The sequence below is a fragment of the Sylvia atricapilla genome, chromosome 12 (genome assembly GCF_009819655.1).
Source record: "Sylvia atricapilla isolate bSylAtr1 chromosome 12, bSylAtr1.pri, whole genome shotgun sequence".
Lineage (NCBI taxonomy): Eukaryota > Metazoa > Chordata > Aves > Passeriformes > Sylviidae > Sylvia > Sylvia atricapilla.
Window position 1 is genome coordinate 1,545,255 of NC_089151.1, and position 28,000 is coordinate 1,573,254.

Here is a 28,000-nt window from a genome sequence, read left to right on the forward strand (position 1 = left end):
GCCGGGCGCGGTGCCGGTGCCGGTGTCGGTGCGGGTGCCGGTGTCGGTGCCGGTGCCGGTGCCGGGCGCGGTGCCGGTGTCAGTGTCGGTGCCGGTGTCAGTGTCGGTGCCGGTGTCAGTCCCGGTGCCGGTGCCGGTGCCGGTGTCGGTCCCGGTGTCGGTGCCGGTCCCGGTGCCGGGCGCGGTGCCTGCGGGCGGCGCTGGGGCCGAGCCGTCCCCGCGGGCGGGGGGCGGGCGGTGCCGCTTTATAAAGCCACGGCAGCGGGGCGGGGGCAGCGCCTCGGAGCGCCGCGGGACCGGGCAGCGGCGTCGGCACCGGGGCCTGCCCAGCCCAGCCCAGCCCCGGCGGGGCGGAACGGCTCCGGGAGGCTCGGGCCGGGGCCCCCCCGGGCGGGATGAACCGGCGGGGGCTCTGCGCCGGGCTCTACTGGCTGCTGCTGCCGCTCGCCCTGCTCGCCGGTGAGTGCGGGGATCCCCCCCGAGGTGACGCGGGGGTGTCCCCCACGCCGCCCGTGGGCAGGTTGGCTCGGGGAGGGACCCTCCGGGGTTGTCCCGGTGGCCGCACGTGGAGCGAGGGAAGCGCCGTGAAGCCGGAGATCCCGGAGCCGCGGGTGGGATCCCGGAGCCGCGGGTGGGATCCCGGAGCCGCGGGTGGGATCGGTGCTGATCGCCCCAAATGTCGCCGTCCCCACCCGTGACACCGAGCGCTCTCCTGGCTAACGCGGCGATTTTTCTGCCGCTGGGGCGGGACGGTGCGTGTCCCCCCGGCACAGCCGCGGGCTCTTTGGGGTGCCGGTGACGCTGTTCGGTCACAGTGTCCCCACTCTGCCGAGGGGGTTGCTCGGGCCGGGCTGGGCGATGCCCTGCGGGCAGCAGACCCGTCCTGTCTCCATGCCCGGGCACGGAGAGCGCCCACCGCGGCCCCCGTGCGGTCCCCGAGCTGCCACCGGCCCCGTTCGCAGCTCTGTCGGCCTTTGATGGCACATGTGCCACCCACCGAGGCAAACCGGCTGGCCACCGGCCTGGAAAATCCCCGTGTCCCGGGACGCGCAGGACAAGAATCGGCTCTTTGAAGCCTCTTCGGGGACACGCTGCGTTTGCGTAGACGCGAAGGAAAAACCTCTTTATAAACCGGGGTTGTTCCTTGTGCCGGCCACGGGGTGGGTTTGTTTGCCACCGACCCCGGGTGGGGTGAGCCCGGGGACGCTCTGGCGGGGCTTTTGGGATAAACCTCGAATGACTTTTGGGATATTGTCACCTGGAGAGAGACGGCGAGAGAGGGACATTCGGCCGGCCGAGGGAGGCGCATGGGGCCGAGCAGTTCCCGGCTGTGTTTTGGGCACCGGGGTTGGCTTTCGGGGTGCCGGCACCGCGCAAAGCCTCGCTGGCAGAGGAAGTCGGTGACTCTTAAAAAAAAAAAAAAAAAAAAAAAAAAAAAAAAAAAAAAAAAAAAAGCTGCTTTTCCTTTGGTTTGCTGGAGCCGTGACTCAGAGCATCGCGCAGGATGTGAGGAGGTTAATTATAACCCGGCCCACGAGCGGGGCTGGCGGGGACCGGGGGCTGCGCTGCCCGGGGAGGTGCCGGGCGCGTCCCATGGGTGCCCGGGGCGACACGTGGCCTCCGGGCGCAGCCTCCCGAGGGGCCCTTCTGCTCCAAATAATGCCGCTTTGGCCCCAAATCCTGCCAGGCTTGGCTTGGCTCTTCCCCCTGCTCCGGGGTACGGCACACGCCGGGGACACCCCCGCAGCGCTGGGGACATTGGTGGCTTTGCTGCCCCCACCCCTGCTGAGTTTGTAGGTGGCTTGTTTAAATTTTGGGCCCCGCTTGGGCGGGGACTCGGTCCTGCTCCAGCTGGTTGGAGAGAAGGGGTGACTCAGCAGTGCCCAGGGGTCTTGCGACAGCCCCCGGGGGAAACTGAGGCACGGCAGGCGGAGGGTGGGGGGTTTGTGGTTTGTGGCTCGTCCCGCTGCCCCTGGGTGGGAGGATTGGTCCCGGAGCACGACCCGCCTGCAGCCCTTCCTTCCCGGCCACTTTGGCGCTCCCCAAACGTCCGGAGGATGTTTGCTCGCGGCTCCCGGCCAGCTCGGGACTCGTGGGTCGGGGCAGTCCCCACGGCTCCCCGTGGGGATATGGGGGTCCCAGCCGTGCCATGGGCTGTGTCCCCACCTCGGCTCCATCCTTCCTGCTGGAATTCTGGGGTGCTGGAGCCGCTGGGGGGGGCACAGCACATCCCACACCAAGGGGGACAGGGGACTCAGTGGTGGTCACGCTGATGTGTGCTGCTTGGGCAGAAGTGATGGGTGAGGGTGGCACCCCTGTCCCCGGGGCTGCGGTGCCCCCCAAACCCCCTGATGTGGGGACACAGCCTCCTCTGCCCGGCCAGGGCGCTGGGGGGTCCCTGGGGGTCCTGGGTGCTGCAGGGCTGGAGCCCAGCTCAGTGCCAGCGTGGGCTGCAGCAGCTGCCTCCTGCGGTCAGGTGCTTTTTATAAAACCAAGGGAAATAAAATAGAGGAGGGAAAAAAAAAACTATATTAAAAAAAAAAAGTAAAAAAAAAAAAAAGAAAAAAGGCAAAACCACCGCTGACTCCAAGAGCAATAAGTGCTGCTTCCTCCGGGCCACAGGGGGAGGGGATGGCATGGGGTGACATGGGATGGAGATGCAGGGCCTGGGTGCCCAGGACTGAGCCCCCACAGCCCCAGTGAGGTGGGGGACACTGTGGGGGGCTCCCCAGAATGCAGCAGGTCCCTTTTGGGGGGACGACAGCAGGATTTGGGCACTGCTTGGTGCTGCCATATGGCAGCCAGGGTCACAGTCCCACTGGGGATGTTGGTGGATCTGGGAATGTGTGTCCTCACGTGTCCCAGTGCCGAGCCTGCAGCTCTGGGAGCCCTGTGGCATGGGCTGTGCCATCCTGGCGTGTGCCAGGGAAGGGGATGTCCCCTGGCACTTGTGCCCCGAGCTGCTGCATTCCCTGTCCCGTGGCACGAGCTCCTGGCTGACGCTGGGATTTGCCAGCCGCTGGCAGCCAGCCCAGAGCCCTCCTGGGGCATCTCCTGCAGCATTCCCAGGAGCAGGGTCGGGAGCTGGTCGGGATTAACTTTCCACAAAAACAGGATATGGTGGGTGAGCCGGTGGGGCTGTTCTTTCCTGGGAAGAGGGGCTGGGAACGTGTCCGCGGCCAGCTCGGCTTGCCCAAGGGCTTGGCACTTTGGGACTGATGGGATTTTGGGACAGGGAGAGCCACGCTGACGGGATTTTGGGATGAGGCCTCTGGGTTCCTCACCCTGCCTCTGGTTTGCAGCCGGTGGGTGCAGAGGCGAGTCCTGGGAGCAAAGTGACACTTTGGGGACCTTGTCGGGGTCTCTGGAGTCCCCAGCTGGGGCTGCTGGACTGGGAGGCAGAGCTTGGCTCCAGCAGCAGGTAACGGGCCCGTGTGAGTGAGCAGGGAATTAAAGAGCTCTGCTAATTAATCCTGAGCGGCTGCAGGTCCCCAGGGGCGGTGTGGATGCAGAGCAATGTGCAGGGCTGGTGTGTGGGGCTCCCCCAGCTCCAGGGGGTCTGGGGATCCCCATTTCCCCATGCAGTCGGGGATGGATCCATCCTGGAAGGTGGCTGGGTATGGAATGGTGCCTGGTTTGCTGGGAGGGGGCTGTGCCAGAGCCCAAACCCTCTCCCACAGCCACTCTTCCCAGCCCAGTGCCCTGGGAAAGACGCTGGTGCTGGCTCCTCCCGGCTCTGCACCCACTTTGCCAGTGGTGCCCAGTGACCCCAATCCCCTCCCACAGGGGAATTCAGTTAAGGCTGGCATGGAGGAATCCCGGCACATGCTGCCCAGCTCCCCAGTGCTGTAATTTATCCTCCTCCCGGCTCATTAATGTCGTTAATATTTCACATGCTGCCGGGGCTGGTTGTGGTGAACTCCCGGCAGCGTGGGAGCTGCTCCCGGGGTCACGGGGCTGGGCAAGGAGGAATTGGGGTGCCAATCCAGGATAGCTGACTGTCACAGGGCTGGGCAAGGAGGAATTGGGGTGCAAATCCAGGATAGCTGACTGTCACAGGGCTGGGCAAGCAGGAATTGGGGTGCCAATCCAGGATACCTGACTGTCACAGGCCGGGCCAGCAGGAATTGGGGTGCCAATCCAGGATACCTGACTGTCACAGGCTGGGTAAGGAGGAATTTGGGTGCCAATCCAGGATAGCTGACTGTCACAGGGCTGGGTAAGGAGGAATTGGGGTGCCAATCCAGGATAGCTGACTGTCACAGGGCTGGGTAGGCAGGAATTGGGGTGCCAATCCAGGATAGCTGACTGTCACAGGGCTGGGTAAGGAGGAATTGGGGTGCCAATCCAGGATAGCTGACTGTCACAGGCTGGGTAGGCAGGAATTGGGGTACCAATCCAGGATAGCTGACTGTCACAGGGCTGGGTAAGGAGGAATTGGGTGCCAATCCAGGATAGCTGACTGTCACAGGGCTGGATAAGCAGGAATTGGGGTGCCAATCCAGGATAGCTGACTGTCACAGGGCTGGGTAGGCAGGAATTGGGTGCCAATCCAGGATATCTGGCCTAGGGGCAAAGTGAGGGCCACCCTGAGGTGTGGTGGGCGAGGGCACTGCTTGCGTGGGGAGGGGGCTGTGGGTGTCACGGTGCTGCACCCACCCACCCACCCACCCAGCAAACCTGCTCAGAGGGCGGGTTTGCTCTCCCCACACGCCAAACTGGTTTTTCTCCCTGTGCCTGAGCTTTCCCCGCTGTCAGCACTGCTGAAATGGGGAACCGGTTCCCTGCCACCGTGCAGGACGGAGCACCCACGCACCCGGCACGGCACACCCCGCTGCACCAGGGTGGGTGCCAGGCCGGGCTCCGAGGGTGCTCCCAAAGCAGGCTGCCACCACCTTCTTTCCCTCCTTCCCCGCCCTGCTTGAAGCCACCGAGCACTTCTGGGAGATTTCCTGGTGGTGCTGGGGGTGCTGGTGGCGCCAAATAACGGGGTCAGCATCACGGTGACCCTCCAGTGCCCAGCCATCCGTGTTCTCCGTGAACTCCCAGCCGTGCCACCGCGTGCCCTCGATGCCACCAGCGGCCGGGACGTGGCTGTGACCGGGCTGGGGGCTCTCGGTGGGGCTGGGCACCCCAAGGTGGGCAGTGGGGTGGGTGGGCGTTGGCACGGTGGTGCCAGTGGCCGGAGGGCTCTGTCTGGCTCCCACGGAAGCCGGAGCAGCGTCTCAGCCCCGTGCCGGGAAGGCTCCTCTCGGCTGGAATATTTGCTCCATGAGATCATGGTTTGCCGAAACAGCCAGGAGCCCTCGGCAGCGGCTGCGGAAGGTGACGCGTCCCGGGGTCACCGCGGGGAGGTGGCTGCTGGTGACGGTCCTGGTGCCCCCCACCCTTTGCTCGGGCTGGGCTTCGCAGGCTTGGGGACACTTGGGACACTTGGGGACCCCTCTGCGGGGCTGGAGCTGGTTTTAGCCCCAGTGTGGGATGTGTCCCTGGGCGTTCCTGGGTGCTCCCTCCAGCCAGCCCTGTGCCCTCTGGGGGTGCCCCGATGTCCCCGGGGGTTGTGAGGTGTCCCCCCCCAGTCCTGGCCGCGCTGTCCCTCACCCCAGGATGTGTTGTCCCGTTGGAACCTTGTAAACACAGGAAGGGCCGTGCCGGGCTGCGGGGCCGAGCGTGTCCCTGGCGCCCTGCCGGGCTCCCCTCACCGCCCCAGGCCCAGGGGTCAGGGCTGCCCCTGAGCCCCCCTGCCTCACCCCTGCCCCTTTGGGTGCCAAGGGCAGCAGCCCCATGCACACCCACGCCAGTTCCCTGTGGCTGTCCCAGAGGCTGGTGTCCCCTGCCCTGCAGAGAGGGGACGAGGAGATGTCCTGGGACTGCCCAGGGCAGGGCACAGTGACAAAACCCATTGCCCCATCTGCACCGGGCACTGACCCCGGGGCTGGCTGCCCTGTGGGTGCCCCCAGCTCCTGTCCCTGCATGTGCTGCTGTCTGTCACTGTCGGTGTGGTGACAGGAGCGCTGTGTCCCCAGCCGGGGTGGCAGCTGCCCTGCCATGTCCCTGTCCCCATCCCTGTCCCCATCCCCGTCCCTGTCCCCGCTGTCACAGCTCTGCAGGGTGCTGGCTCTGCCCGTCTCCTCCGGTAGTTTTGTGCCTCCAAACAAGCTGTAATTTAGGTCTAAAAATAAGTGAGGGGGAAGGTGCTGAGCTGGTGGCACACCCAGAGCAGGGCTGGGGACAGGTGCTGGGCCAGCCCTGGAGGGGTCACGGGTTGGGGTCCCCGCCTGGCCGTGGGGGTCCCTGCAATGCTCAGCCTGGTTTTGTGGGGATGATGTGGAAACGCAGCAGACTTTTCTTACGGCTCTTTTTCTCCTGTCACCCCATGAGTCTGGGACCTCTGGTGTCCCCTCTGCTCTTTGGGTCACCAGGAGTGGCTCAGCCTGAGGTCCTGCCTCTGTACCTCTTGGTGACAGCACTTTTTGGGGGCTTGACTCACTTCTCCCACATGGCATCACCCCAGGACCCCAATACCACCTGGCATTTTGGGGTGCCTCTCTTTTGGGGGCTCCCCATGGTGTGAGGGTGCAGCTGGGAGCCCTCCCTGTGCCACCTCCCTGTCACTAACCCTGTCCCTCTGTCCCCAGCCTGCCTTTTCCGCTACAATGTCCTCTCCCTGGTGTACCTGCTCTTCCTGCTGCTCCTGCCCTGGTTCCCGGGACCCTCCCCACACGTCACCGCAGGTAAGGGGCTCACCTGGGGCTGGGCCTGGGACAGGTGGGCTGGGCACCGGGGCACTGCCACCTTCCTCCCACGGGCACCTTCGCTGCGGTTTCACCCCGGCTGGGCAGCGTGGCTCCGTGTGGAGCCTCTCTCTGTTAATTATAACCCAGCGGGGCTATTAATAGCCCTCCTGCTCCAGAATGGCCACTTTGGAGCCTCATTAACCAAAACCCTGCAGGCTGGGGCTGTGTGGGCACACCACGAGCAGCCCCTCCGCCCTGCCCGGGGCACTGGGGCGTGCTGGTGGCTGCAGGGTTCACTCACCCCGGGGCAGGTGCCCGTAGCCCCCCTGTGCCCAAAAAAATAGCCCTGTGCAGGTTTTGAGCCCACCCCCTGCACTCTGCACGGCCGCAGCTAAAAGCTTTACCCTGTGAATATTTCATGGGCTCGCACGGCCCCGGATCCCGGCGCTGCTGCCGAGAGCCTTTACAGGATTTACAGGAAAAAACAAGGCAGGGAAAGCTGTTGGCCCCGGGCTGCCTCGCAGCTGTGGTGGGCAGCGAGCCCACCCCAGGCCTGGCCAGGAAAACGGGCCCAGGGCCCGGAGAGCCGGGTGGGATGGGGGCACGGCTGCAGCTGGTGGAAGGGCTGATGGGGTTTGGAGTGGGGGAGACCCTTGGAGGGGGTCTCACGGGATGTTCCAGCAGGGGTGGGAGGTGTTCCAGCCCAGCAGGGAACCCCGGTGGGTGCTGCAGGGACGTGGAGGGTGGTCCTGGGCTTTGGTGCCCTCGGGCTGTGCTGGGTGAACAAAGCCCTGGTGGGATCCCGATCCTGTGCCCTGGAATTTCTGGGCACAGCGCATCCTTCCCAGCTCTGCCTGAGGGTCCCTGCTGGGGTTACTGGTGTCCTTGGGTGCTGGGTGACAGCTCTGCCCGTGTGTCACAGGTCACACCAGCCGCATCCTCAAAGCTCTGCTGGGGACCAGCATCCTCTTCCTCCTCGCCCACCTGGTGTTCCAGATATGCCTGTACACGCTGCCCGTCCTGGACCAGCTGCTGGGGCCCAGCTGTGAGTAGGGGGTGCCCGTGCCCACCCTCACCCACCCCCAACCTGCTCCCTGTGCTGCCCCCTCAAGCTGGTGACATGTGGCACCCATCCTGCTGAGGCTCTGCGGGGTCCCAGCCACGTGCCAGCTCTGGGGACATCCCGTGCCATGCCAGGGTGTCTGCTGGGCGCCCACTGCACTGGGCACAGAGCCCATCCCGCGCTCCTGTGGATGGGAATGTTCTCCCCATGGTGGGGGGGTGCTCAGAGCGGGGTGTGCCCCCCTCAGTGCCCCCCTCAGTGCCCCCCTCAGTGCCCCTGTCCTTCCCACAGGCAGCTCCTGGGAGGTCCTTGCTCGGCACATCGGGGTCACCAGGTAAGGCCACCCTGCCACATGGGGCTGGGGGCTGGCAGTGGCTGAGGGGTCACCCCTGAGCCCTCCCCTGCCCCTCTCTCCCCCCAGGCTGGACTTGGGTGACATTCCCAACTCAGTGAGGCTCGTGGCACCCGACGTTGGCATCCTGCTGGTCTCGTCCCTGTCCTTGTGCCTGTGCTGCCGCCTCAGCCGTGCCACCTCCAGACGGAATGCCGAGTCCCTGGAGGCCTCTGAGGGGGTGAGAGCCACCCCCAGTGCCATGGGGACATCCCCAGTGCTGTGGGGACATCCCACCATCCACATCCCACCGGGAACCTGCCAGCCTGCCTATGGCTGGTCCCTGTCCCTTCCCTGGGCACAGCCTGGGGCTTGGCATGGGGACATCCACAGTGGTCAGGGACCCAGTTTGGGGCAGTTTTGGCCAGGTTGGAGGGCTTGGTCGTTGTCACACAGCTTAGGGTGACTCAGCCGTGGAGGAGTGCCCGTGTTTGCTCTGGCATGGCCACAGGGATCGTGGCAAACAGGCAGGACAGTGGGGTGGGCACTTATGGGGTGCTGGCCCCCAGCTTGAGCTCACTGGTGCCGTGCTGTGCCATGCCAGCCCCACCTGGCAGTGCCAGCAGGTCACGGGGACACTGTGTTTGTGGCACAGGGGTCACGCAGGCAGCCGCAGCCCCAGTGGCAGCCCCAGCCCTGCTCTGGGGGCTCCCCAGCACCCCAGGCTGTGGTGGCTGCCTCGGGCCGTGCCGGGCTGTAACCGGAGCAGCGGCAGCACGGATGCCTTTGCCGTGAGCCCGGGAGGCAGCCTGGAAAAAAGCTCAGTGCTGGGAACCCGGATCCCAGAGCCAAGAAAAACAGCCGCCCCTTCGGAGGCGCTTTCCAGGCGGCTGACGAGATAAACACGGCCAGGTGCCGGGCACTGTGCCCGCCTGGCCGGCCACCCCTGCCCTCCCCGGAGTGGGGAAACTGAGGCACGGCCGGGAGCTGCCGGGGATCAGGTGGTGGAGCTCACAGCACTCTGGTTTTCCCTGGCACAGAAGGATGTGGGGCGGTACCAGTACGCGGCCCACAGGGACAGGCAGCTGAGGAGCCGGCTGAGGGACAAGGCTCACTGGCTGCTCTGGGAGGCTGGCAAGGGCCTGGCCATCCTGCTGCTGGCCTTGGCAGGTGGGCACGGCGTGTGGGGGGCTCAGGGGGGCGTGCTGCTGGGGGGGATGCTTGGTCCAAAGTGGGGACACTCGGTCCGGGGTGGGCGTGATGCTCAGTCCCGGGGAAAACTTGCTTGGTCTGTGGTGGGAGGGTTTTCCATCCCAGGGGGAAGGCTCAGGGCAGGGAGAGAGGGATGCTTGGTCCAGAGGGGGAAACAGTCCAAGGAGAAGGGCTGCTTGGTCTGAGGGGGGAGAATGTTCAGTCCAAGGGAGAAATCCCCATCCAGGGGGAGAGCTGCTCGCTCCAAGGGTCAAATGATCTGTGGAGGGAGAGATGCTTGGTCTGGGGAGGGAAGGGATGCTCGGTCCAAGGAGGGAGAATGCTCATTCCAAGCAGGAGTGATACGTGGTCTGAGGACAGATTTAGAGCCCAAGGGGGAAAGCTTAGACCAAAAGGAAGGAGATACTGGTCCAAGGTGGAAAACTCCATTCAAGGGGAAGGGATGCTTGCTCTAGGAGGAATGCTGTGTCCAGTGGGATGCTGCTCAGTCCAAGGGGCTGTGCACTGACTGCCCGTGGGGCGCTGCTCCCCAGGGATCACCCTGCCCTCCGCCTCCTCCAGCGTCTACTTCCTGCTCTTCATGGGGCTGTGCACGTGGTGGGCCTGTCACCTCCCCAGCAGCCACCGGGCCTTCAACGTCCTCTGCGTCCTCATCAGCACCTACAGCGCCTGCCACCTGCTGTGCCTCTACGCCTACCAGACCCCCTTTGTCCAGGGGCTCTTCCCACCTCCCACCATCTGGGCACGGTGAGTCCCTGGGCAGGGAGCTGTGCCCAGGGTCCCACTGAGGGTGAGCTGCCCTGTCCCACACCAGGGATGGGACCCTGGCTGCTGGTCCTGGCTGGGGGGGTTAATGTCACCTCCTCTGTCCCCTCCCCGCAGGCTCTTCGGCTTCAACGACATCATCCTGTACTGCAACTGCTCCCAGCCCAACACCCTGGAACTCAACACCAGCTACCCCTGGCCTGTCTATGTCAACCCTGGCGTCCTGCTGCTGCTCTACTACACCATGGCCACCCTGGTGAAGCTGCGCTGGAGGGATGCAAAGGTGAGGGGATGCAGAGCCACACCCCGATGGTGACAGCGGTGACAACGTGTGCCTGGCTGTGACTGCCCCAGCCATGGTGCAAGAGGGAGGTGGGGGCCGGTGTGGGGTGGCTTGGCCGGGGGCTGGGGCATGGTCCTGCTCCCCAGTGGTGGCACTGGGTGCCCTGAGCACCTCCTGCCCCTTGCAGAGGACGGCACCAGCCCGGTTGTGCCCGAGGGACCTGGTGGAGCTGGAGAGTTGGCCCAAGGAAAGTCCCTGCGTGGCTGAGGACACCAAGGTGGGTTTGGGGGGGCTGCACAGGGAATGGGTGCGGGATGGGGGTACCAGAGTGAGCTCTGAACCCTCTCTTCCCTCAGCCCATGCTGTCCCCCAACACCGGGAAGCCGAGCGCCAGCAATGAGAACTGCACCATCCACATCTTGAGCTCGACACGTAAGTGTGACCTCAGCCCCTCCCCAAAGCCTGCCTGCTGCAGCTCAGGGGTGCCTCACACTCCTCCTCCCCATGCCAGGCAGGAGGCATCCTGCAGCGTGGCTGCCCCTGCACACCCTGGGCCACGTCCTCATGAAGCAGAGCTACGTGTCCGCCCTCATCGCCATGATGGTAACGAGCTGGCAGGGGACACAGCCGTGGGGAGGGGACACAGCCGTGGGGAGGGGACACTGACACGGTGGGGGGACACCTCCCGGGCCTCCCTCACCCTCCCCGCCCGCAGGTGTGGAGCATCAGCTACCACAGCTGGCTGACCTTCGTGCTGCTGCTCTGGTCGTGCCTGATCTGGACGGTGCGGAGCCGGCGGCACTTTGCCATGCTGTGCTCGCCCTTCCTGGTGCTCTACGCCATCACCCTGTGCAGCCTGCAGTACGTCTGGGCCATGGACCTGGGCCCCGAGCTGCCCACACGCATCAGCTTCATGCGGCTGCGGCCGCTGGGGCTGGTGCACCCTCGGTACCCCTGCATGGCCGTGGGCGCCAAGGTGAGTGTGGCCCTGTCCCAGCCCTGTCCCCACCTCCAGTGTCCCCGCTCACAGCCTGTCCCCGCAGCTCCTGCTCACCCTCACCTTCTGGATGCTGCTGCGGCGCTTCGTTATGGAGCGGGTGCTAACGAGGAGGGCCCCGGCCACGCCGCTGCTGGAGGTGTCTGTGGTGGATACAGGTGAGGGCTCCTGGTGTCACCCGCGCTGTGCCGCGCTGAGCACCCCACGGCTGTGTGTGTGTCCCACCCCAGTGTCCCCACCCGGCTCCTGCAGCCCCTCCGTGCCCCACAGACACCAGCCGGATGCGGGATGTGCTGCAGAAGCTGGGGGAGGTGGTGTGGAATCTCTTCGCCAAGTTCTGGATCTGTGTCTGCGGCGTGATGTTCATCGTGGTGACCTTCACCGGCCGCCTCGTCGTCTACAAGATCGTCTACATGCTTCTCTTCCTCCTCTGCCTCATCCTCTTCCAGGTAGAGCGGGGCTGGGGGACCCCTGGGGACCCGTGCCATCCCCAGGGTGGCCCTGCTGATGTCCCTGTCCCCGCAGGTGTACTACAGCCTGTGGCGTAAGGTGCTCAAGTGGTTTTGGTGGCTGGTGGTGGCCTACACCATGCTGGTGCTCATCGCCACCTACACCTACCAGTTCGAGGACTTCCCCACCTACTGGAGGAACCTGACGGGCCTCACTGATGACCAGTGAGTGTCCCCTGCCCACCGTGGGGTCCCTGCTGGCACCAGCCCTGTGGTGACACTGAGGCTTGGCCGAGGGCTGGGTTGCATATAGGGAAACTGAGGCACGGAGCAGGTTTGGGGTTGAGCCTCAGCAGAAGGGCTCAGTGCCTGTTTGGGATGGATGAGACCCCATGCCGACCCTCCTCTCCCCATCCAGGGTGAGGGACCTGGGCCTGGAGAAGTTCAGCGTCTCCAAGCTCTTCACCAGCATCCTCATGACGGGTTTCTTCCTGCTGGCCTGCATCCTCCAGCTCCACTACTTCCACGAGCCCTTCATGCTCATCACTGACCTGGAGCACGTCCGCCCCGCCTCTCCGGCCCCCTGCCACATCCCCAGGTAGGACTCGGTGCTGGGGGAGCCCCCTGCACCCCGAGCCCCCCGCCCCTGCTCTGAGCCCCCCTTCCCACAGGTCTGAGGAGCTGCACGGGAGCCGCCTGCTGCGGGATGCGGCCGCTGCCGAGAACACCCGCTCCGGGGACTCTGACACCGACTCCCTGGGTACAGGGCAGGGGCGGGGTGTCCTTTGAGCCACGAGGGGCCTGGGAGGGTTGGGAGATGGATTTGGGTTGAAACCCAAGTGTGGGAGAGTGTGGGGATGGATTGAGGCGTTCTCCAAGCCGCCAAGGAAGAGAATTTCAGGGTATGGGTTGGGGTGTCCTTCAAGTCTGGGGGGGTGTGGGGATGGACTGGGGTGTCCTCTGAGCCAGGACGGTGCTGGGAGGGGGTGTGGGGGCTGGATTGGGGTGTCCTGAAAGCTGGGTGGGATCAGAATAGTGCAGGGGTTTATTGGGGTCTCCTCCAAGTCTGGAAGGTTACAGGGGTGGACTGGGGTGTCCTGTGAGCCAGGAACAGGCTGAGGTCGCAGGGATGGGTTGGGCTGTTCTCCAGGTGTTTGGGGTTGTGGGAATGGAGTGGGGAGGACAGTGGGGATGTGTCAGGGTGTCCTCAGAGCCAGGGAGGCTGCGGGGGTGTCCATGAGGATCCGTATCCCACAGACTCCAACAAATGGGGGCTGGTGCTGGAGCGCCTGGTCGTGCTGGGCCGCACCTTCTCGGACAAGGTGACACGTGGGGAGGTCTTCGTGAGGCGCCTGCTGGAGCTCCACGTCATCAAGATGGTGGCCGTCTACACGGTCTGGGTGGCCCTGGAGGAGGTACCCCTGGGGGTGGGTGTGGGGTTGGGGGGCTCAGCCGGGCCCCCCGAGCTGCTGACACATCCTCTGGCCCAGGTCTCGCTGATGAACTTCTTGCTGGTGCTGCTGTGGGCCCTGGCCATGCCCTACTGCCGCTTCCGCCGCATGGCCTCGTGCCTCTCCACCGTCTGGACCTGCATCATCATCGTCTGCAAGATGCTCTACCAGCTCGAGGTCGTGGACCCCCACGACTACTTCAGCAACTGCACCCAGGTGTGCCCAGCGGGGCCGGTTCTTGGGGGGCTCCCTGGCTGGAGGGGGGGTCTGGGGGCCCGAGGGGCACTGACCCAGCCCCTGGTGCTCCCCTCCGCAGCCCCTACCCAACAGCACCAACCTGACCCCAGAGGAGCTGGCCAACTCCACGCTGTACCGTGGCCCCGTGGACCCTGCCAACTGGTTTGGCATCCGGAAGGGCTTCCCCAACTGGGGATACGTCAAGGTGGGCACGGGGATATTGTGGGGGGCACCTTGGGGGGATTCTTGGCTCCTGAGCATCAGTCCTGAGAACCTGGGGAGATGCTGTTTTTATGAGGACCACCTAGGGGGGATTCTTGGCTTCACACTGTGGTCCTGAGCGCGTCTTCTGAGAACCTGGGGAGGTGCTGTTTTTATGAGGGCTATGTGGGAGGATTCTTGGCCTCACGGCGTGGTCCTGAGCATCCCCTGTTCCTCCAGAACCACCTGCACGTGCTGCTGCTGCTGGTGTTGGAGGCCGTGGTGTACCGGCGCCAGCAGTACCACCGCAAGCAGCACCAGGTGCTGCCCCCTGTCACTGAGACCATCTTCGAGGACGTCTCCCGTGAGCACCTCGACCTCGGCTTTGGCAGCTGCGTCAAATACTTCATCAACTACTTCTACTACAAGTTCGGCTTGGAGGTGGGAGCAGAGACGTTGTGTGTGTGTGTGTGAGTGTTTGTGGGGGTCCCAGCGCTCGCAGCAGCCCAGAGCTGAGCCCTGCACCCCTCAGATCTGCTTCCTGATGATCGTGAACGTGATCGGGCAGCGGATGAACTTCCTGGTGATCCTGCACGGCTGCTGGCTGGTGGCCATGCTGGCCCGGAGGCGACGTGCGGCCATCGCCCGCCTCTGGCCCAACTACTGCCTCTTCCTCGTCATCTTCTTCCTCTACCAGTACCTGCTGTGCCTGGGGATGCCCCCCGCCCTCTGCATAGGTGAGGGGCACGGGGGGCACGGTTTGCCTGCCCTGGGAAGGGGCTGCAGGAGGGGCTGGGCACTGATTGTGCCCCCCGTGCCCCCCCAGACTATCCGTGGCGCTGGAGCAATACCATTCCCCTCAACTCGGCGCTCATCAAGTGGCTCTACCTGCCTGACTTCTTCCAGACTCCCAACTCCACCAACCTCATCAGTGAGTAGCCCCCTGTCCCCCTGTTAGACCCCTGCTTATGGGGTGACACAGCCCCCTGGCCCCTCTGTGCCCTCTGGGTGCCCTGTCACCCTATTCCAGCCCCTGTCCCCTCCCCAGCCATCAGTGGGGTCCCATCCTGCCTCCAGGATGGGGTAGGACACAGGCAGGAGGGATGGAGGAGTTTTAAGAGCCCCACTCCACTGGAGGTAGAGCTTAAATCACACACACCCCATTAGAGGAGGAGTCGTGGCAAACCTCACCCCTTTTTGGGGGGAACTCAGTTGTTTTCTCACCCCATTTTGGGAAAAGGAGGGTCCCGGAGAGATCCACTCTTGTTTAAAGAGGAGGTGGAGCCTGGGGAAGCCTGGAGAGAATTAATGAGCCATGCTGGGCTGGGGTGGCCTGGGATGCTGCACACCTTGGGGAAGGATTTGGGGGGTTAGCAGGATTTTGGGGAGCCCTGTGTCCCGGGCTGAGCCGTGTTCCCACAGATGACTTCCTGCTGCTGCTGTGTGCGGCCCAGCAGTGGCGTGTGTTCGAGGCAGAGCACTCCCAGCCCTGGGTGCAGGCGGCCGGGGACAACTCGGATCGGCTCGACCGGGAGCAGGACCACTACAACCCCACCCCAAACTTCATCTACTGCAAGTGGGTGCCCCTGCCACAGCCCCCCAACCCGGGCTGGGAGTGGGATCTCCTGTGGGGCACTCTGCTGGGATGGGATCCTTGGGGGTATGGGCAGGGTGGGAGCCCTTGGTGTATGGGCATCATGGAATCCAACCTTTGGAATTCCAGCCTTGGGGTATGGACAAGATGGGTTCCACCCGCTTTGGGGTAGGGACAAGATGGGATCCAACCCTTTGATGGCAGATCCCCTGGGATGGGACCCCTTGAGGTGTGGGTAGGATGGGACTTTGAGGCAGTGGGACCTGCTGGGCTGGGATCCTCTGGAATGGGATGGAAGCCCCTTTGGGTCAGGGTCCCTTTGGACATGACCCCCCTGATGGCTGGAGCCAGCAACACCCTGAGGCTTTTCTGGAAGGAGATGAGGTGGTCCAGACACCCCTGGTGATGGATTCCCTCAGAGGCTTTGTGCCATAAACTGGAGCAAAACCCTTTGTCCCCCATGATAGGGCTGGTGTGGGGACTGGGACCGTGCTGGGGCTGGGTGCTGGGAAGGGACAAGACCCCTGCTCCAACCACCTCACCTGCAGGTCCTACCTGGACATGGCCAAGGTGGTGGTGTTCCGTTACCTCTTCTGGGTGGTGCTCGTGGTGGTTTTCATCGCCGGTGCCAACCGCATCAGCCTCTTTGGCCTGGGCTACGTGCTGGCCTGCTTCTACCTGCTGCTCTCGGGCACCGCCATGCTGCGCAAGCCGGCCCGCGCCCGCCTGGCGCTCTGGGACTGCCTCATCCTCTACAACATCACCGTCATCGTCTCCAAAAACATGCTGTCGGTGCGTTGTGATCAGCACGCTCCTCCTCAGGTCGCCCCGGGCGTCCCCTGGGGTGGTGACAAAGCCTCTCTCTGCCCCGCAGCTCCTGTCCTGCGTCTTCGTGCGGCAGATGCAGAACCACTTCTGCTGGGTGATCCAGCTCTTCAGCCTCGTCTGCACCGTCAAGGGCTACTACGACCGTGAGTTGCTGGTCTGGGGGGGATGTGAGGGGGATTGGGGCTGCAGGTTTGGGCTGCTGCCTGACCTGCCTGCGCCTCTGCCTGCCAGCCAAGGCCATGACCAAGGACCGGGACTGCACGCTGCCCGTGGAGGAGGCCGGCGTCATATGGGACAGCATCTGCTTCTTCTTCCTCCTGCTCCAGCGCCGCATCTTCCTCAGCTCCTACTACTTGCACGTCATGTGGGATCTCCAAGCCTCTGCCCTGCAGCCTTCCAGGTGGGATTGGGGTCCTGGAGGGGTCCCCGTGGGTGCTGGGGACTCCCCCTGACCCTCCAGTGTCCCTGTCCCCCAGGGGCGTGGCGCTGTTCAAGGCCAGCATCATGAAGAGCCTGCGCTCCCACCGGCGATCCGAGAGGAAGTCGCTGGACCAGCTGAAGCGGCAGTGAGTGGGTCTGGGGGGGCACTGGGACCCCTCACCCTGCACCTTGTGGCAGCCCTGTGTGTGGGGTGGCCCTGGGGACCTGCGGGAGCGGGCTCTGCAGCATCCTCTGCCTCCAGGATGGAGCGGATCCGAGCCAAGCAGCAGAAGTACCACCAGGAGCATTTGCCCCGCAGCACCGGCCCGGAGCAGGAAGGGGCCAGATCAGGTGAGAGCCGGGGGGACCCTCCCGTGTCCCCAACCCCTCTCAGGACACACAGGTGGTGGCACTATGACCCATCGCCGATGCCCACGCTGGTGGAGCCCCGTGGAGCATTGTGGTGACCCCTCCCAGCCCGAATCCCCCCAGGGCGGGGTGGGTGCTCTGGGTGTGGCCGTCCTCAGCCCCTGTCTGCTGTCCCACAGCACCCGGCGGCCCGGCAGACCCGTCCCGGCAGAGGTGGCAGCGGCCATGGGTAGACCACGCCACAGGTACAGCCCCGGGTGGGGCATAACAGGGCACAGCCCCTCGGGGAGTCCTCCCGCCGGGACCACTAACACCTGCAGGGACGCTGGTGGCACTGCGTGGCCAGGGTGACACCCTGCACACGTCCCCTGTGCCCAGGCTCGGCCGTAGAGCACTAACCATGGCTTCTCTGCTCCCCAGCACTAATGGGGTGTTGGACTGGGGGTGCCAGGCTGGGTTTGGGGTCACCGACGTCGGTCACCTCCGAACGCTGGCGCCGGAGGGACGCCGCTTTGGGGACGTGGCAGTTGAGTCCTTGGCTTTGATGGGTGTCCTCGGTGCCAGGCAGAGCCCTGGGAGATGGCAGTGGGGCCAGCCTGGGGTGTGACACCCCTGCTGTGGCCCCGGCTGTGCTGTGACACCCTGTGCCCCCCGGCAGTGCTGCATTCCGGGGAATACTTCCTCTTCGAGTCGGACAGCGAGGAGGAGGACGAGGTGCAGGAGGAGCCACGGCCGGGGAGGCCGAGCGCCTTCCAGGTGAGCAGAACTGGGGGTCTGCAGAGCAGCCCGAGGGCTGGCAGTGTCCCCAGAGTGCTGATGGCCCCTGTCCCCCTCCAGCTCGCCTACCAGGCCTGGATTACCAACACCAGGACGGTGCTGCGGCAGCAGGAGCAGCCTGAGCAGCCGCAGCCACCCAGCACCGAGACCCCTGCAGGTGGGTGTGACACCCCAAAATAGGGCTGGGGGGCAGGAGGGGACATAGCTCTGCCCTGGTGCCCACTGCGTGCCCTGGCAGGGCACTGCCAGCATGTGGGGGGACTCTCTGGTGGCTGCAATGGGGTTGGGCACAAGCTGTGCAGATTCTTCGGTGCCCACGCTGGTTTTTAAGGTGGATGTGGAGGGACAGGTGGTGGATGGGAGAGGCCCAGAAATGATGTTCATGCTCCCCTGGGGTCTGGTTCTTGCAGAGGACGGCACAAGGCAAGAGGTGGAGGCTGCCGAGGGGGCTGAAGGCCGGGAGGAAGAGAACACAGAAGTTTCTGGTAGGTGGGCAGCAGGATTGCAGTGCAGGGGGATGCTGGAGAGGTCGGAGTGGGCATGAGTGGGACCCTCCACCTCTCTTTTTGCCCTGGCAGAGCGGAGCAACGTCTTGCAGCGGGCATTGAACACGCTGAGGTTCCTGTGGCTGCTGTGCCAGGCGCTGGTGGACGGGCTGACCCAGTGGCTGGACAGCTGGACCCAGGAGCACACGGACATGTCCCGCGTCCTGCGCCTCGAGAGATGTGTCATGGCACAGCGGCTGGCCAAGGTGAGCCCAGGGGGGACACCAGGCCACGGGAGGTGACAGCCCGTGGTTGTACTGACATCCTGCCTGCCACAGGGAGAGGAGATAAACCACAACTTCCCGGATGAGCTGTACGAGCTGCCACCAGAGGAATTCCAGCAGGAGCTGGACCTGCCCGGCCCCTTGGCTGCAGATTCCCAAAGCCGCACTTCCAGGCAGGTGCATAGATCCCCCCGAGGGGGCCGTGGGCAGTGCCACAGGTGGGGTAGACGGGCAGGGGGCTCACCCCTGACCCTGTGTCACCCTAAGAGCTACCCCTCTTTCCGGCAGCCAGGAGCAGTTGACAAACCTGGAGGACGTGGCTGAAGCTCAGCAGCTGCTGGCCGTGCCCCAGCCGCGCAGGAGGACTGCCAGCGAGCTCCTCAGGAGCAGGTGGACATGGGGACAGCAGTGGGATGGGCATGGCGGGCAGCAAGGGGGGCTCACCTCAGCCCTGCATCCCACAGGAGGTTGTGTGTCTGCGAGCTGGAGGAGTCAGAGCAGTTCTACCAATCCCACAACCGGTTCCTGAAGCTGCTGCTGGCCGGGTACCGCTGGGTGACCGCCCACTCCGAGCTGCTCTGCTACTTCGTCATCATCCTCAACAACATGGTCACTGCCTCCATCCTCTCCCTCATCCTGCCCGTCCTCATCTTCCTCTGGGCCATGCTTTCCATCCCCCGGCCCTCCAAGCGCTTCTGGGTGACTGCCATCGTCTTCACCGAGGTGGGCAGGGGGTGGCCAGTGAAGGGACGATGCCACCAGGCCCCCGCTGCCACCCCACTGACCCCAGCGTCCCCACAGGTGACGGTGGTGCTGAAATACCTCTTCCAGTTCGGGTTCTTCCCCTGGAATGGCCACATCATCCTGCTGCGCCATGAGGGCAAGCCCTTCTTCCCACCACGCATCCTGGGCATGGAGAAGTCCACCCAGTACCTCAAGTATGACCTCCTGCAGCTCCTGGCCCTCTTCTTCCATCGCTCCCTGCTGCTGGTGAGCCCTGGGCTCTGGGTGGGCGTTTGGGGGGAGCTGGAGCTGCTCCTGGGGGCTCTGGGCAGAACCCAGTGGGTGCTGGGTGGCTCTGCTCTTGGTTTCCCATTGGTGCTGGTAGGAGTAGATGCTGCAGGATGGGAAGTGATGTGTGTGGGGCTGGGGGGCAGCAGGGCCTCTGACTGTGTCCCTCTGCAGTCCTATGGGCTGTGGGACCAGGAGAAAACGACGGTGGGGAAGCAGGAGAGCAAGGAAGAGGAGGAGAAGCTGGAGGAAGCCGTGTCCCCTCCGCCAGCAGCGGCTGAGGAAGGGCTGGAGGCTCCAGCCCAGCCAAGAGCACCAGGAGCAGCCATGGGACCAGAGCAGGAGCTGGAGGCTCCAGCCCAGCCAGGAGCACCAGGAGCAGCCATAGAGCTGGAGCAGGAGCTGGAAGCTCCAGCCCAGCCAGGAGCACCAGGAGCAGCCATGGGGCTGGAGCAGGAGCTGGAGGCTCCAGCCCAGCCGGGAGAACCAGGAGCAGCCATGGGGCTGGAGCCAGAGCTGAGGCTGGAGCAGTCCATGGAGCAGGAGGAGGGGACCAGGACCACGCAGCTCCGCTTCCGGAGGAAGCAGGGAAGGAAGGAGCTGGAGATGGTTCCAGCAGAAGGTGAGCACCAGTTCCCAACCCTCGTGCCATGGTGAGGAGCAAGGCTGGAAGAACCCCCAGGGTGCTGGGGTCGGGCAGGATGTGGCCCTGCAGGGCCCTGGCTGTCACCCACACTGTCTCACTTCAAGGGGGTGAGGAGGAAGAGGAAGTGTCAGAAGAGAGTCACGCTCAGAGGAAGCTGAAGAAGTTTGGCTTGCGAGTCAAGGGCTTCTTCTTCACCATGTGAGTGATGGCGGTGCTGGTTGGGGTGGGGGCTGTGTGGTGCAGTCACCAGTCACCTGTCCCCTGCGTCCCCTGTCCCTGCAGGGCATGGAAGATGTACCAGCCAGTGTGCAGCTTCTTCTGGGACATCCTGGACACACAGAGCCATGCAGCCACCGACGTCTACGCCTACATGTTCATGGCTGACGTGGTCGACTTCATCGTCATCATCTTTGGCTTCTGGGCCTTTGGGGTGAGCGGGGAGTCCCACGGGGTCCTGTGGGACCTGTCCATCCTCCACCACGGGGTGAGTCTGGACCACATCCTGACCTCTCATGCACCCCAGAAATACACGGCGGCCACCGACATCACCTCCTCGCTGTCGGAGAACCAAGTGCCGGAGGCTTTCCTGGTCATGGTGCTCTTCCAGTTCAGCACCATGATCATCGACCGCGCGCTCTACCTCCGCAAGACCGTGCTGGGCAAGCTCATCTTCCAGGTCATCCTGGTCTTTGGCATCCACTTCTGGATGTTCTTCATCCTGCCGGCCGTCACCCAAAGGTACAGCCCAAAGAATTCCCGTGCCACGGCACGGTCCTTGTGGTGTGACACCTTGGTGTCCCTGAGCCCACGCGGTGGCCCGGGCTGGTGGCTGAAGAGTGACATGTCCCTCCCACAGGTTGTTCCGCCACAACACGGTGGCCCAGCTGTGGTACTTTGTGAAGTGCATCTACTTTGGACTGTCGGCCTACCAGATCCGCTGTGGCTACCCCACCCGCATCCTGGGCAACTTCCTCACCAAGAAATACAACCACCTCAACCTCTTCCTCTTCCAGGGGTATGGCACGGGGTCACGGGGAGCTGCAGGCACCCTGAGGGTACCGTACCACTGCCCTCTCCCTGTGTCCTCTCAGGTTCCGCCTCGTGCCCTTCCTGGTGGAGCTGCGGGCCATCATGGACTGGGTGTGGACAGACACCACGCTGTCCCTCTCCAACTGGATGTGTGTGGAGGACATCTACGCCAATATCTTCATCATCAAGTGCAGCCGGGAGACTGAGAAGGTACAGCCCCTGTGCCAGGAAAACCCCCTTTTGGGTGTTTGCTGGGGCCCCCCTGAGCACACTCTCCACTGTGTGTTGTCTCCCCCCACGCCAGAAATACCCCCAGCCCAAGGGCCAGAAGAAGAAGAAGGTGGTGAAGTACGGCATGGGCGGCCTCATCATCCTCTTCCTCGTGGGCATCATCTGGTTCCCGCTGCTCTTCATGTCCCTGGTGCGCTCCGTGGTGGGCATTGTCAACCACCCCATCGATGTCACCGTCATCCTCAAGCTAGGGGGGTACGAGGTGAGGATGTGGGGCTGGGTTTTGGGGTGCCCAGATGGGACACCAAGGTGCCCTGCCTGGCTGATGTCCCCCCGTGTCCCTCCCAGCCTCTGTTCAGCACGAGCTCCCAGCAACAATACATCCAGCCCTTCACCTTGGAGGACTACACCGAGCTCACCAAAGAGTTCGAGAGAGATCCGGTAAATCCTCCTCCCCACCCCAAAATATCCCTGCTGGCTGCTTGGGGCGGGGGCTGGCAGAGCCCCCCAGAGCAGGGGCTGAGCTCTGTGTCCCCTGGTGGCAGCTGGCCATGCAGTTCATCACCTTCTACGGCGTGGAGGACATCGTGACCGCCCGCATCGAGGGCAGCTCGGGCTCTCTGTGGGGCATCAGCCCGCCCAGCCGTGCACAGATGCAGGAGCAGCTGCAGAACGGCTCCTCTGACATCACCGTGCACCTCACCTGGAGCTTCCAGAGGTAGCTCGGGCACGGCCAGGGAGAAGCCAGCGCTGCCTGCACCCCCCTGCCCACACACTGAGCCTCTTCTGCCCTTCCACAGGGACCTGAGCAAGGGGGGCACGGTGGAGAACACCTACGGCAAACACAACGCAAACCTGGAGCCCGGCGCGCCCCAGCGCCTGGAGCTGGCCCAGATGCTGGGTGGCACCAGGAGTGACCCCGTGTGAGTGTCCCCTGAGGGGGTGACTGGACCCCTGTGCTCGGTGGGATGGTGTAACCACCCCCATCACTCTGCTTTCTTGCAGGGTATTGCCCAAACTCTTCCCCAAATACATCCGGGCGCCCACCGGCCTCGAAGCCGAACCTGTCAAGCAGCTGCTGCCAGGTAGGTCCCAACACGTCCCCCAGGAGAAAAGCAGCACTGGGTGCCACCTCTCTGAAGACAGGGAGGACATGAATCCCAGTGTGTCCCTCCCTAAAAAATCAGCCCTGGGAGCGCACCAGTGATGGTGCCAGCCCCTGAGGACGGTGAGGATGAGTCCTGCTGTGTCACTCCCTCCCAAAAGGGTCATCCTTAAGGAGCACAGCGGCCGTGTGCTGTGCCCTGACGGTGTCACCCTCTCCAGATGGCGTGGAGAGCTACCTGGACGTGGAGCTGCGGCTCAAACAGGAGCGCAGGGGCTCTGGCCGTGGTGAGCACTTCGTGGAGTGGTGGGTGCTGAGGGTGAAGGACACCTCACCCCAAGAGGGCAACATCCTCCCCATGATCATCTTCAACGACAAAGTCAGCCCCCCCAGCCTGGGCTTCCTGGCTGGCTACGGGTACGTGGAAGGTGCCAGGGCTTGGGGGGATCCCCAGGGAATTGCTGGTGGGATCCAGGGATCCAGGACGTGCCCCTCCTTGCAGGATCATGGGGCTCTACGTGTCCATCGTGCTGGTGATCGGCAAGTTCGTGCGCGGCTTCTTCAGCGAGATCTCCCACTCCATCATGTTCGAGGAGCTGCCCTGCGTGGATCGCATCCTGAAGCTGTGCCAGGACATCTTCCTGGTGCGGGAGACGGGCGAGCTGGAGCTGGAGGAGGAGCTCTACGCCAAGCTCATCTTCCTCTACCGCTCGCCCGAGACCATGATCAAGTGGACACGGGAGAAGAGATAAGGGGAAGGGGCTCCAGCCCCAGCCCTGACAGGGACATCACCGCCAATGCCTTAACCAGCCCCCTCAGCTGGAGCCTCATCCCGGCCCGGGGGGCAGCGGGATGTGGGGTTCTGGGCGCTCTCTTGGAGGGAGGATGTTTTTTCTGGATGTTTTTCTTACGTTGCTTTGAAGCCGTCCGACCTGCACAGACCATGTTGTGCCTTCCTGGGGAGGGGGACAGGAGGTGGCCCCTCCCAGGTGGGCACCCCTGGCTGCCGGGTGGGGATGGGGGGGTCATGAGCCACTCTGTGCCCCCTCCCTGCTGGCCCCAGCCCTGCTCCAGAACCAGGTTGAACTCAAGCAATAGCCCCCTGCCCCTGCCAGCTCCAGGATGGGGGTCCTGGCTCGTGGCCCCCCACGTTTGAGGGGGTCTGGCAGCCCCAGTTGGACTTTAGACACTTGTGACTTTGGGTTTGTTTTTCTTTTTTATTAATTCAAATGGTTTATTTATACAGATAGCGAATAAAACAAACTTGAGGCCACCCTGGCTGACAGGCAGCTGAGGCAGGGAAGTGGGAGGGCTGTCCCTGCCCTTTTGGCTGGGACAGAAATGGGCTATAAAAGCAGCTGCCTGGGTGTCAGGAGTCCTCACCAACCTCTGGGCTATCCCTGAGGAGTGGCACCTGCCCCTGCAGTGCCACTGTGGGATGGAGGAGTGTCCCAACCTCTTCAGCTCTTGCTGGACTCCTGGTTCTGCTCCATCTCAGCCCTGCAAGGGATGGACAGGGCATGGACACAGCCCTGGGGGCTGAGCAGGTGGGGAGGGAGGAGGCCCTCACCCCCAGTACCTGCGGATCCTGCGCTGGCCCTCGGCACGCACGTAGGGTGGCAATGTGTCAAGGGGACCCTGCACGAGAGGGGCTGTGAGCCTGGGCCCCCCTCTGCCCCAAGGACCACCCCCCTGCACCCCAAAACCTCACCAGCTCCTTGAAGGTGAGGCGGCAGCTGTAGCACAGCAGGGGGATGTAGGCAGCTTTGCTCTCAAGCCTGTGGGACAGGGACGAGGACAGGGACAACTCAGTGGTGGCCTGGGAGTGGGTACGGAATCCTGGAATGCCCCCAGCCCAAGTGCTCACCCTGCTGCTGGCTCATCCAAGATCAGCGTGGGCTCCAGAGCCAATTCCTCCTCTGTAAGAGCCAGGGGGTCACTGAGGGGTGCACGGCTGCTCCCCAAACCCCTGAGCCCCCCCAGTGCCCTCCCCACTCACCCCCATCGGTGTCCAGGCCACAGAGGCAGAGGAGGCAGCGCTGGGACTCGCTGCTGGCCTTGGCCGGCTCTGGGCTCAGCTTCTCCCCTGTCCTGCAGCCAAAAATTGGGGTTTTGGGTGCACCCCAATCCCTCCACACCCCCAGTACCCCCACAGGGGTCCCCCATACCGGTACACGGTGCTGATGGTGGAGGGGTACTCCTCCTGCAGCCCCAGCAGGAAGCGCTCAACCAGCTGGTGGATGCTGGGCTTCTCCCGGTGCTGTGGGAACCAAGAGGGACGGGACTGGGGGATCCTGTCCCTGCCGTGGGGACACAGAGCATGGGCTCCCCACCACGGGACTCCCCTACCTTGGTGAAGAGGGGCGGCACGATGACAGTGGGGACACTGAAGAAGAAGTTGTAGAAGGCGATCTCCTTGGCCGTGTAGTCCCGCATGGGTCTCACCACCATCACGTCGCCGTGGCGCTGGTCCGTGAAGCCCTGTGGGGTGCAGGGCTGCCAGGGGACTGTGCCACCAGCAAGCCACCCCTCCACGGCACCGTGTCACCCCGTGGGTGTGGCTGCCCGTCCCCAGCTCACCGTGTCGACGGCGAGGAAGGCGCCGCGCCCCAGGGAGAGGTTGGTGAGCAGCTTGATGGCCACACGCGTGAGGCTCTGGCCCATCATCACCTTGGTGTAGCCCCTGTCCCGGGCCGTCTGCACGATCAGGTGGGTCCTGGGGACGAGGTGACAGCTGATCAGGGCCACCCTGCCCGCCTGGCGCTGGTGCTGGCACGGGGCAGGGTCAGTCCCTCACCGCAGCATCTCCAGCAGCTCCTCCCGCGCCGTCGCCGTCGCCGCGGCCTCGAAGCTGCGGAGCAGCTCCTGGGTTTGGGCAGTGTCTGGCAGGCCAGGGGTGGCCACGGGTGCTGCTGGCGTGTCCTGCGTGCTGTGACCAGGCAGAGAGGTGCCGCTGTCCCCGTCCTGCCGCTGCTGCTGGATGAAGCTGTCCACAGCCTGCTTGTAGGAAGCGCCGGGTGTGCCGGCACGCTCCGGCCCCGGCTGTAGGATGGATGGGGACAGCTCCAGAGCCTGCGGGGCACAGAGGGATACACGGGGAAGTTGGGGTTGTCTGAGCGAGTCCCCTGACTCAGCACCTGTCCCCGTGTCACCCCAGTACCTCCTCCAGGTGGAGGATGTGGTAGGGGAAGCCGGTGGCCTGCAGTGAGGCCTCCATCTGGGCCAGGGTCTGCTGCCGCTGCTCCGGGCTCTGCCTGCGCACGGCTCCCTCTGGAAGGTGGGGGGACAGTGCCAGGGCTGCTGTCACATTCCCAGCCCCATTCCTGGGGCCAGGGTGGCAGCACCCCCACCCTGACACAGTGCAGGGAGTCAGTCATGGGGCAGGGAGCGGGGCTGGGAATGGGGCAGGGAACAGGCAACAAGGCTGGAAAGGGGACTGAGGCAGGGAACAGGCACTGGAACAGGGAATGGGCTGGGAATGGGCAGTGGGACATGGAGCAGGGATGGGTTGGGAATGGGCAGTGGGACATGGAGCAGGGATGGGTTGGGAATGGGCAGCTGGACACAGAGCAGGGATGGTTGGGAATGGACAGCTGGACACAGAGCAGGGATGGGTTGGGAATGGACAGGTGAACACAGAGCAGGGATGGGTTGGGAATGGGCAGTGGGACATGGAGCAGGGATGGTTGGGAATGGGCAGGTGAACACAGAGCAGGGATGGTTGGGAATGGACAGCTGGACACAGAGCAGGGATGGGTTGGGAATGGACAGGTGAACACAGAGCAGGGATGGGTTGGGAATGGACAGGTGAACACAGAGCAGGGATGGGTTGGGAATGGACAGGTGAACACAGAGCAGGGATGGTTGGGAATGGACAGCTGGACACAGAGCAGGGATGGTTGGGAATGGACAGGTGAACACAGAGCAGGGATGGTTGGGAATGGACAGCTGGACACAGAGCAGCAGCAGGACTCCCTCACCCTCGACGTAGACGAGGCCAGGGACGAAGCGGAGCCTCTTGGCCGCCTCCCGGCTCAGCCCCTGGCAGAGGAGTGGGGTGAAGTGTGGGGTGAGGGGGGAATGAGCCCAGTGCCCCCTGAGCCCCCCGAGTCCCCACTCTCACCTCCTGCACCTGCCGGACCATGGCACTGGAGGCCGGGCCCCCTGACACTGCCAGCAGCACCTGTGGGGACAGCGGGGACGGTCACCAGCCCTGAGGCCACCCCTGGGTCCCCTGCCCGGGTCCCCCCTCCCAGTACCTTCTCTCCCGGGAAGATGACGCGGTTCTTGCCCAGCATGGCTCGGAACTTGTGCACGAAGTACTCACGGAAACAGGCGCTGGGGGACACGGGGACATGGGGACTCCTGAGCCACAGCCTGTGCCGACACCCCCAGACCCCATATCCCTACACTCCAAAGTCCCTTTGATGTCCCCAAGATCAATGTCCTGGAGAAGAACGTCCTCAGGTCCTGATATCCCAGAGATTCAATGATCCCCACGAGCCAAAGTTGTCCCCTCTCCTCAATCCTTAATGTCCCCAAGCCTTGATGTTGTTTATCCCAGACACCAAATGTCCCCAAACCTTGAAGTCCCAGAGATGCAGTGTCCCCAGCCTCAACATCCCGATGCTGCGGGCACTCAACATCCCTGCCAAAAACTATCCCCAACCCCTGATGTCCCCAAGCCCCAAAGCTCACAACCCTGCACCTTCTGGAGACCCCAAGACCCCGATTTCGGACGTCCCCGAGCCCCGCTGTCCCCGCCCGGTCCCTCACCGGCAGAACGGGTCCCCGACGCGGATGACGAGGGCGGCAGTGCCCTGCCCGCACTTCATACAGGTCCGGGGGTGGCTGCGGGGACACGGCCGGTCACCGGGGACACCGGGGACACCGGGGGCGGCACCGAGCGGGAGGGGCCCGCGGTCCCCGGTCAGCACCGGCGATACCCGGCATGTCACCGGGAGATGCCGGCGGTAGCAGCGAGAGATACCGGGGGGATACCGGGAGAGGAATATCGGAGATGGCACTGGGGAGTACTGGAGGGATACCGGGAGCAGCACCGGGGGGATACCGGGGCTAACACCACAGGCAGCACCGGGGGATACTGGTGAGATCCTGGGGACAGTACCGGGGGGTGCACTGGGGATGTACCGGAGGCAGCACGGGAGGGATGCCGGGGGAATAGCGGAGGGTACCGGGAGCGGCCCCGGGGGTCCATTCCGAGGCCGGACCGGACTCACACCTGGTTCCCGGTGCGCGGCGGCGCCGCGGCGGTTCCGTGTCCGCTCCGCACCCAGCACCGTCACCCGCCACGTCGCACATGGCGGCAGCAGTCGGGGGACTCCGGTGGGTCCCTCTTGGTCCCGGTGGGTTCCGGTGAGGACCCGGAGGTCCGGTTCGGCTCCGCTCGGCTCCGCTCGGCCTCGTTCGGCTCCGCTCGGCCTCGTTCGGCTCCGCTCGGCTCACCCTCGGCTCCCCTCGGTCCCGCCGTGTCC

At 64.3% G+C, this 28,000-nt stretch overlaps 2 protein-coding genes across 5 annotated transcripts; one reads left to right on the top strand and one right to left on the bottom strand.

The window, feature by feature from the left end:
* Window positions 1-293: 293 nt before the first annotated feature.
* PIEZO1 (piezo type mechanosensitive ion channel component 1 (Er blood group)) lies at window positions 294-23,778 on the top strand. Of its 2 annotated transcripts, XM_066327448.1 has the most exons (51): window positions 294-459; window positions 6,639-6,734; window positions 7,660-7,782; window positions 8,092-8,134; window positions 8,222-8,372; window positions 9,172-9,301; window positions 9,877-10,090; window positions 10,226-10,391; window positions 10,579-10,668; window positions 10,748-10,823; window positions 10,903-10,994; window positions 11,107-11,367; window positions 11,435-11,546; window positions 11,659-11,837; window positions 11,914-12,062; window positions 12,256-12,435; window positions 12,509-12,597; window positions 13,095-13,252; window positions 13,328-13,504; window positions 13,605-13,730; window positions 13,967-14,167; window positions 14,259-14,463; window positions 14,553-14,657; window positions 15,149-15,302; window positions 15,869-16,112; window positions 16,195-16,291; window positions 16,380-16,548; window positions 16,625-16,714; window positions 16,831-16,919; window positions 17,117-17,182; window positions 17,596-17,693; window positions 17,775-17,871; window positions 18,125-18,199; window positions 18,293-18,465; window positions 18,538-18,660; window positions 18,776-18,873; window positions 18,948-19,206; window positions 19,285-19,473; window positions 19,669-20,116; window positions 20,245-20,338; window positions 20,423-20,570; window positions 20,664-20,878; window positions 20,997-21,155; window positions 21,232-21,379; window positions 21,474-21,662; window positions 21,749-21,841; window positions 21,946-22,118; window positions 22,201-22,323; window positions 22,406-22,485; window positions 22,727-22,922; window positions 23,008-23,778. In XM_066327448.1, exons 1-51 carry the CDS (start codon window positions 396-398, stop codon window positions 23,255-23,257), a joined length of 7,524 nt encoding a protein of 2,507 aa, XP_066183545.1. In that variant the 5' UTR covers window positions 294-395; the 3' UTR covers window positions 23,258-23,778. The 2 variants fall into 2 exon arrangements, with proteins under 2 accessions (XP_066183545.1, XP_066183546.1); XM_066327449.1 differs by lacking the exons at window positions 294-459; window positions 6,639-6,734; window positions 7,660-7,782; window positions 8,092-8,134; window positions 9,172-9,301 and having other exon boundaries at window positions 8,237-8,372.
* CTU2 (cytosolic thiouridylase subunit 2) lies at window positions 23,703-27,999 on the bottom strand. 3 transcript variants are annotated; one of them, XM_066327451.1, is made up of 15 exons: window positions 27,748-27,999; window positions 27,282-27,356; window positions 26,765-26,843; window positions 26,629-26,688; window positions 26,486-26,546; window positions 25,666-25,775; window positions 25,303-25,577; window positions 25,086-25,221; window positions 24,855-24,986; window positions 24,674-24,765; window positions 24,505-24,596; window positions 24,373-24,424; window positions 24,217-24,283; window positions 24,085-24,143; window positions 23,703-24,005 (listed from the first exon to the last, which is right to left on the bottom strand). In XM_066327451.1, the coding sequence occupies exons 1-15, from the start codon at window positions 27,825-27,827 to the stop codon at window positions 23,966-23,968; spliced, it is 1,410 nt and encodes a 469-aa protein (XP_066183548.1). In that variant the 5' UTR covers window positions 27,828-27,999; the 3' UTR covers window positions 23,703-23,965. The 3 variants fall into 3 exon arrangements, with proteins under 3 accessions (XP_066183548.1, XP_066183547.1, XP_066183549.1); XM_066327450.1 differs by having other exon boundaries at window positions 24,076-24,143; XM_066327452.1 differs by lacking the exons at window positions 25,666-25,775; window positions 26,486-26,546 and having other exon boundaries at window positions 24,076-24,143.
* Window position 28,000: the final 1 nt, after the last annotated feature.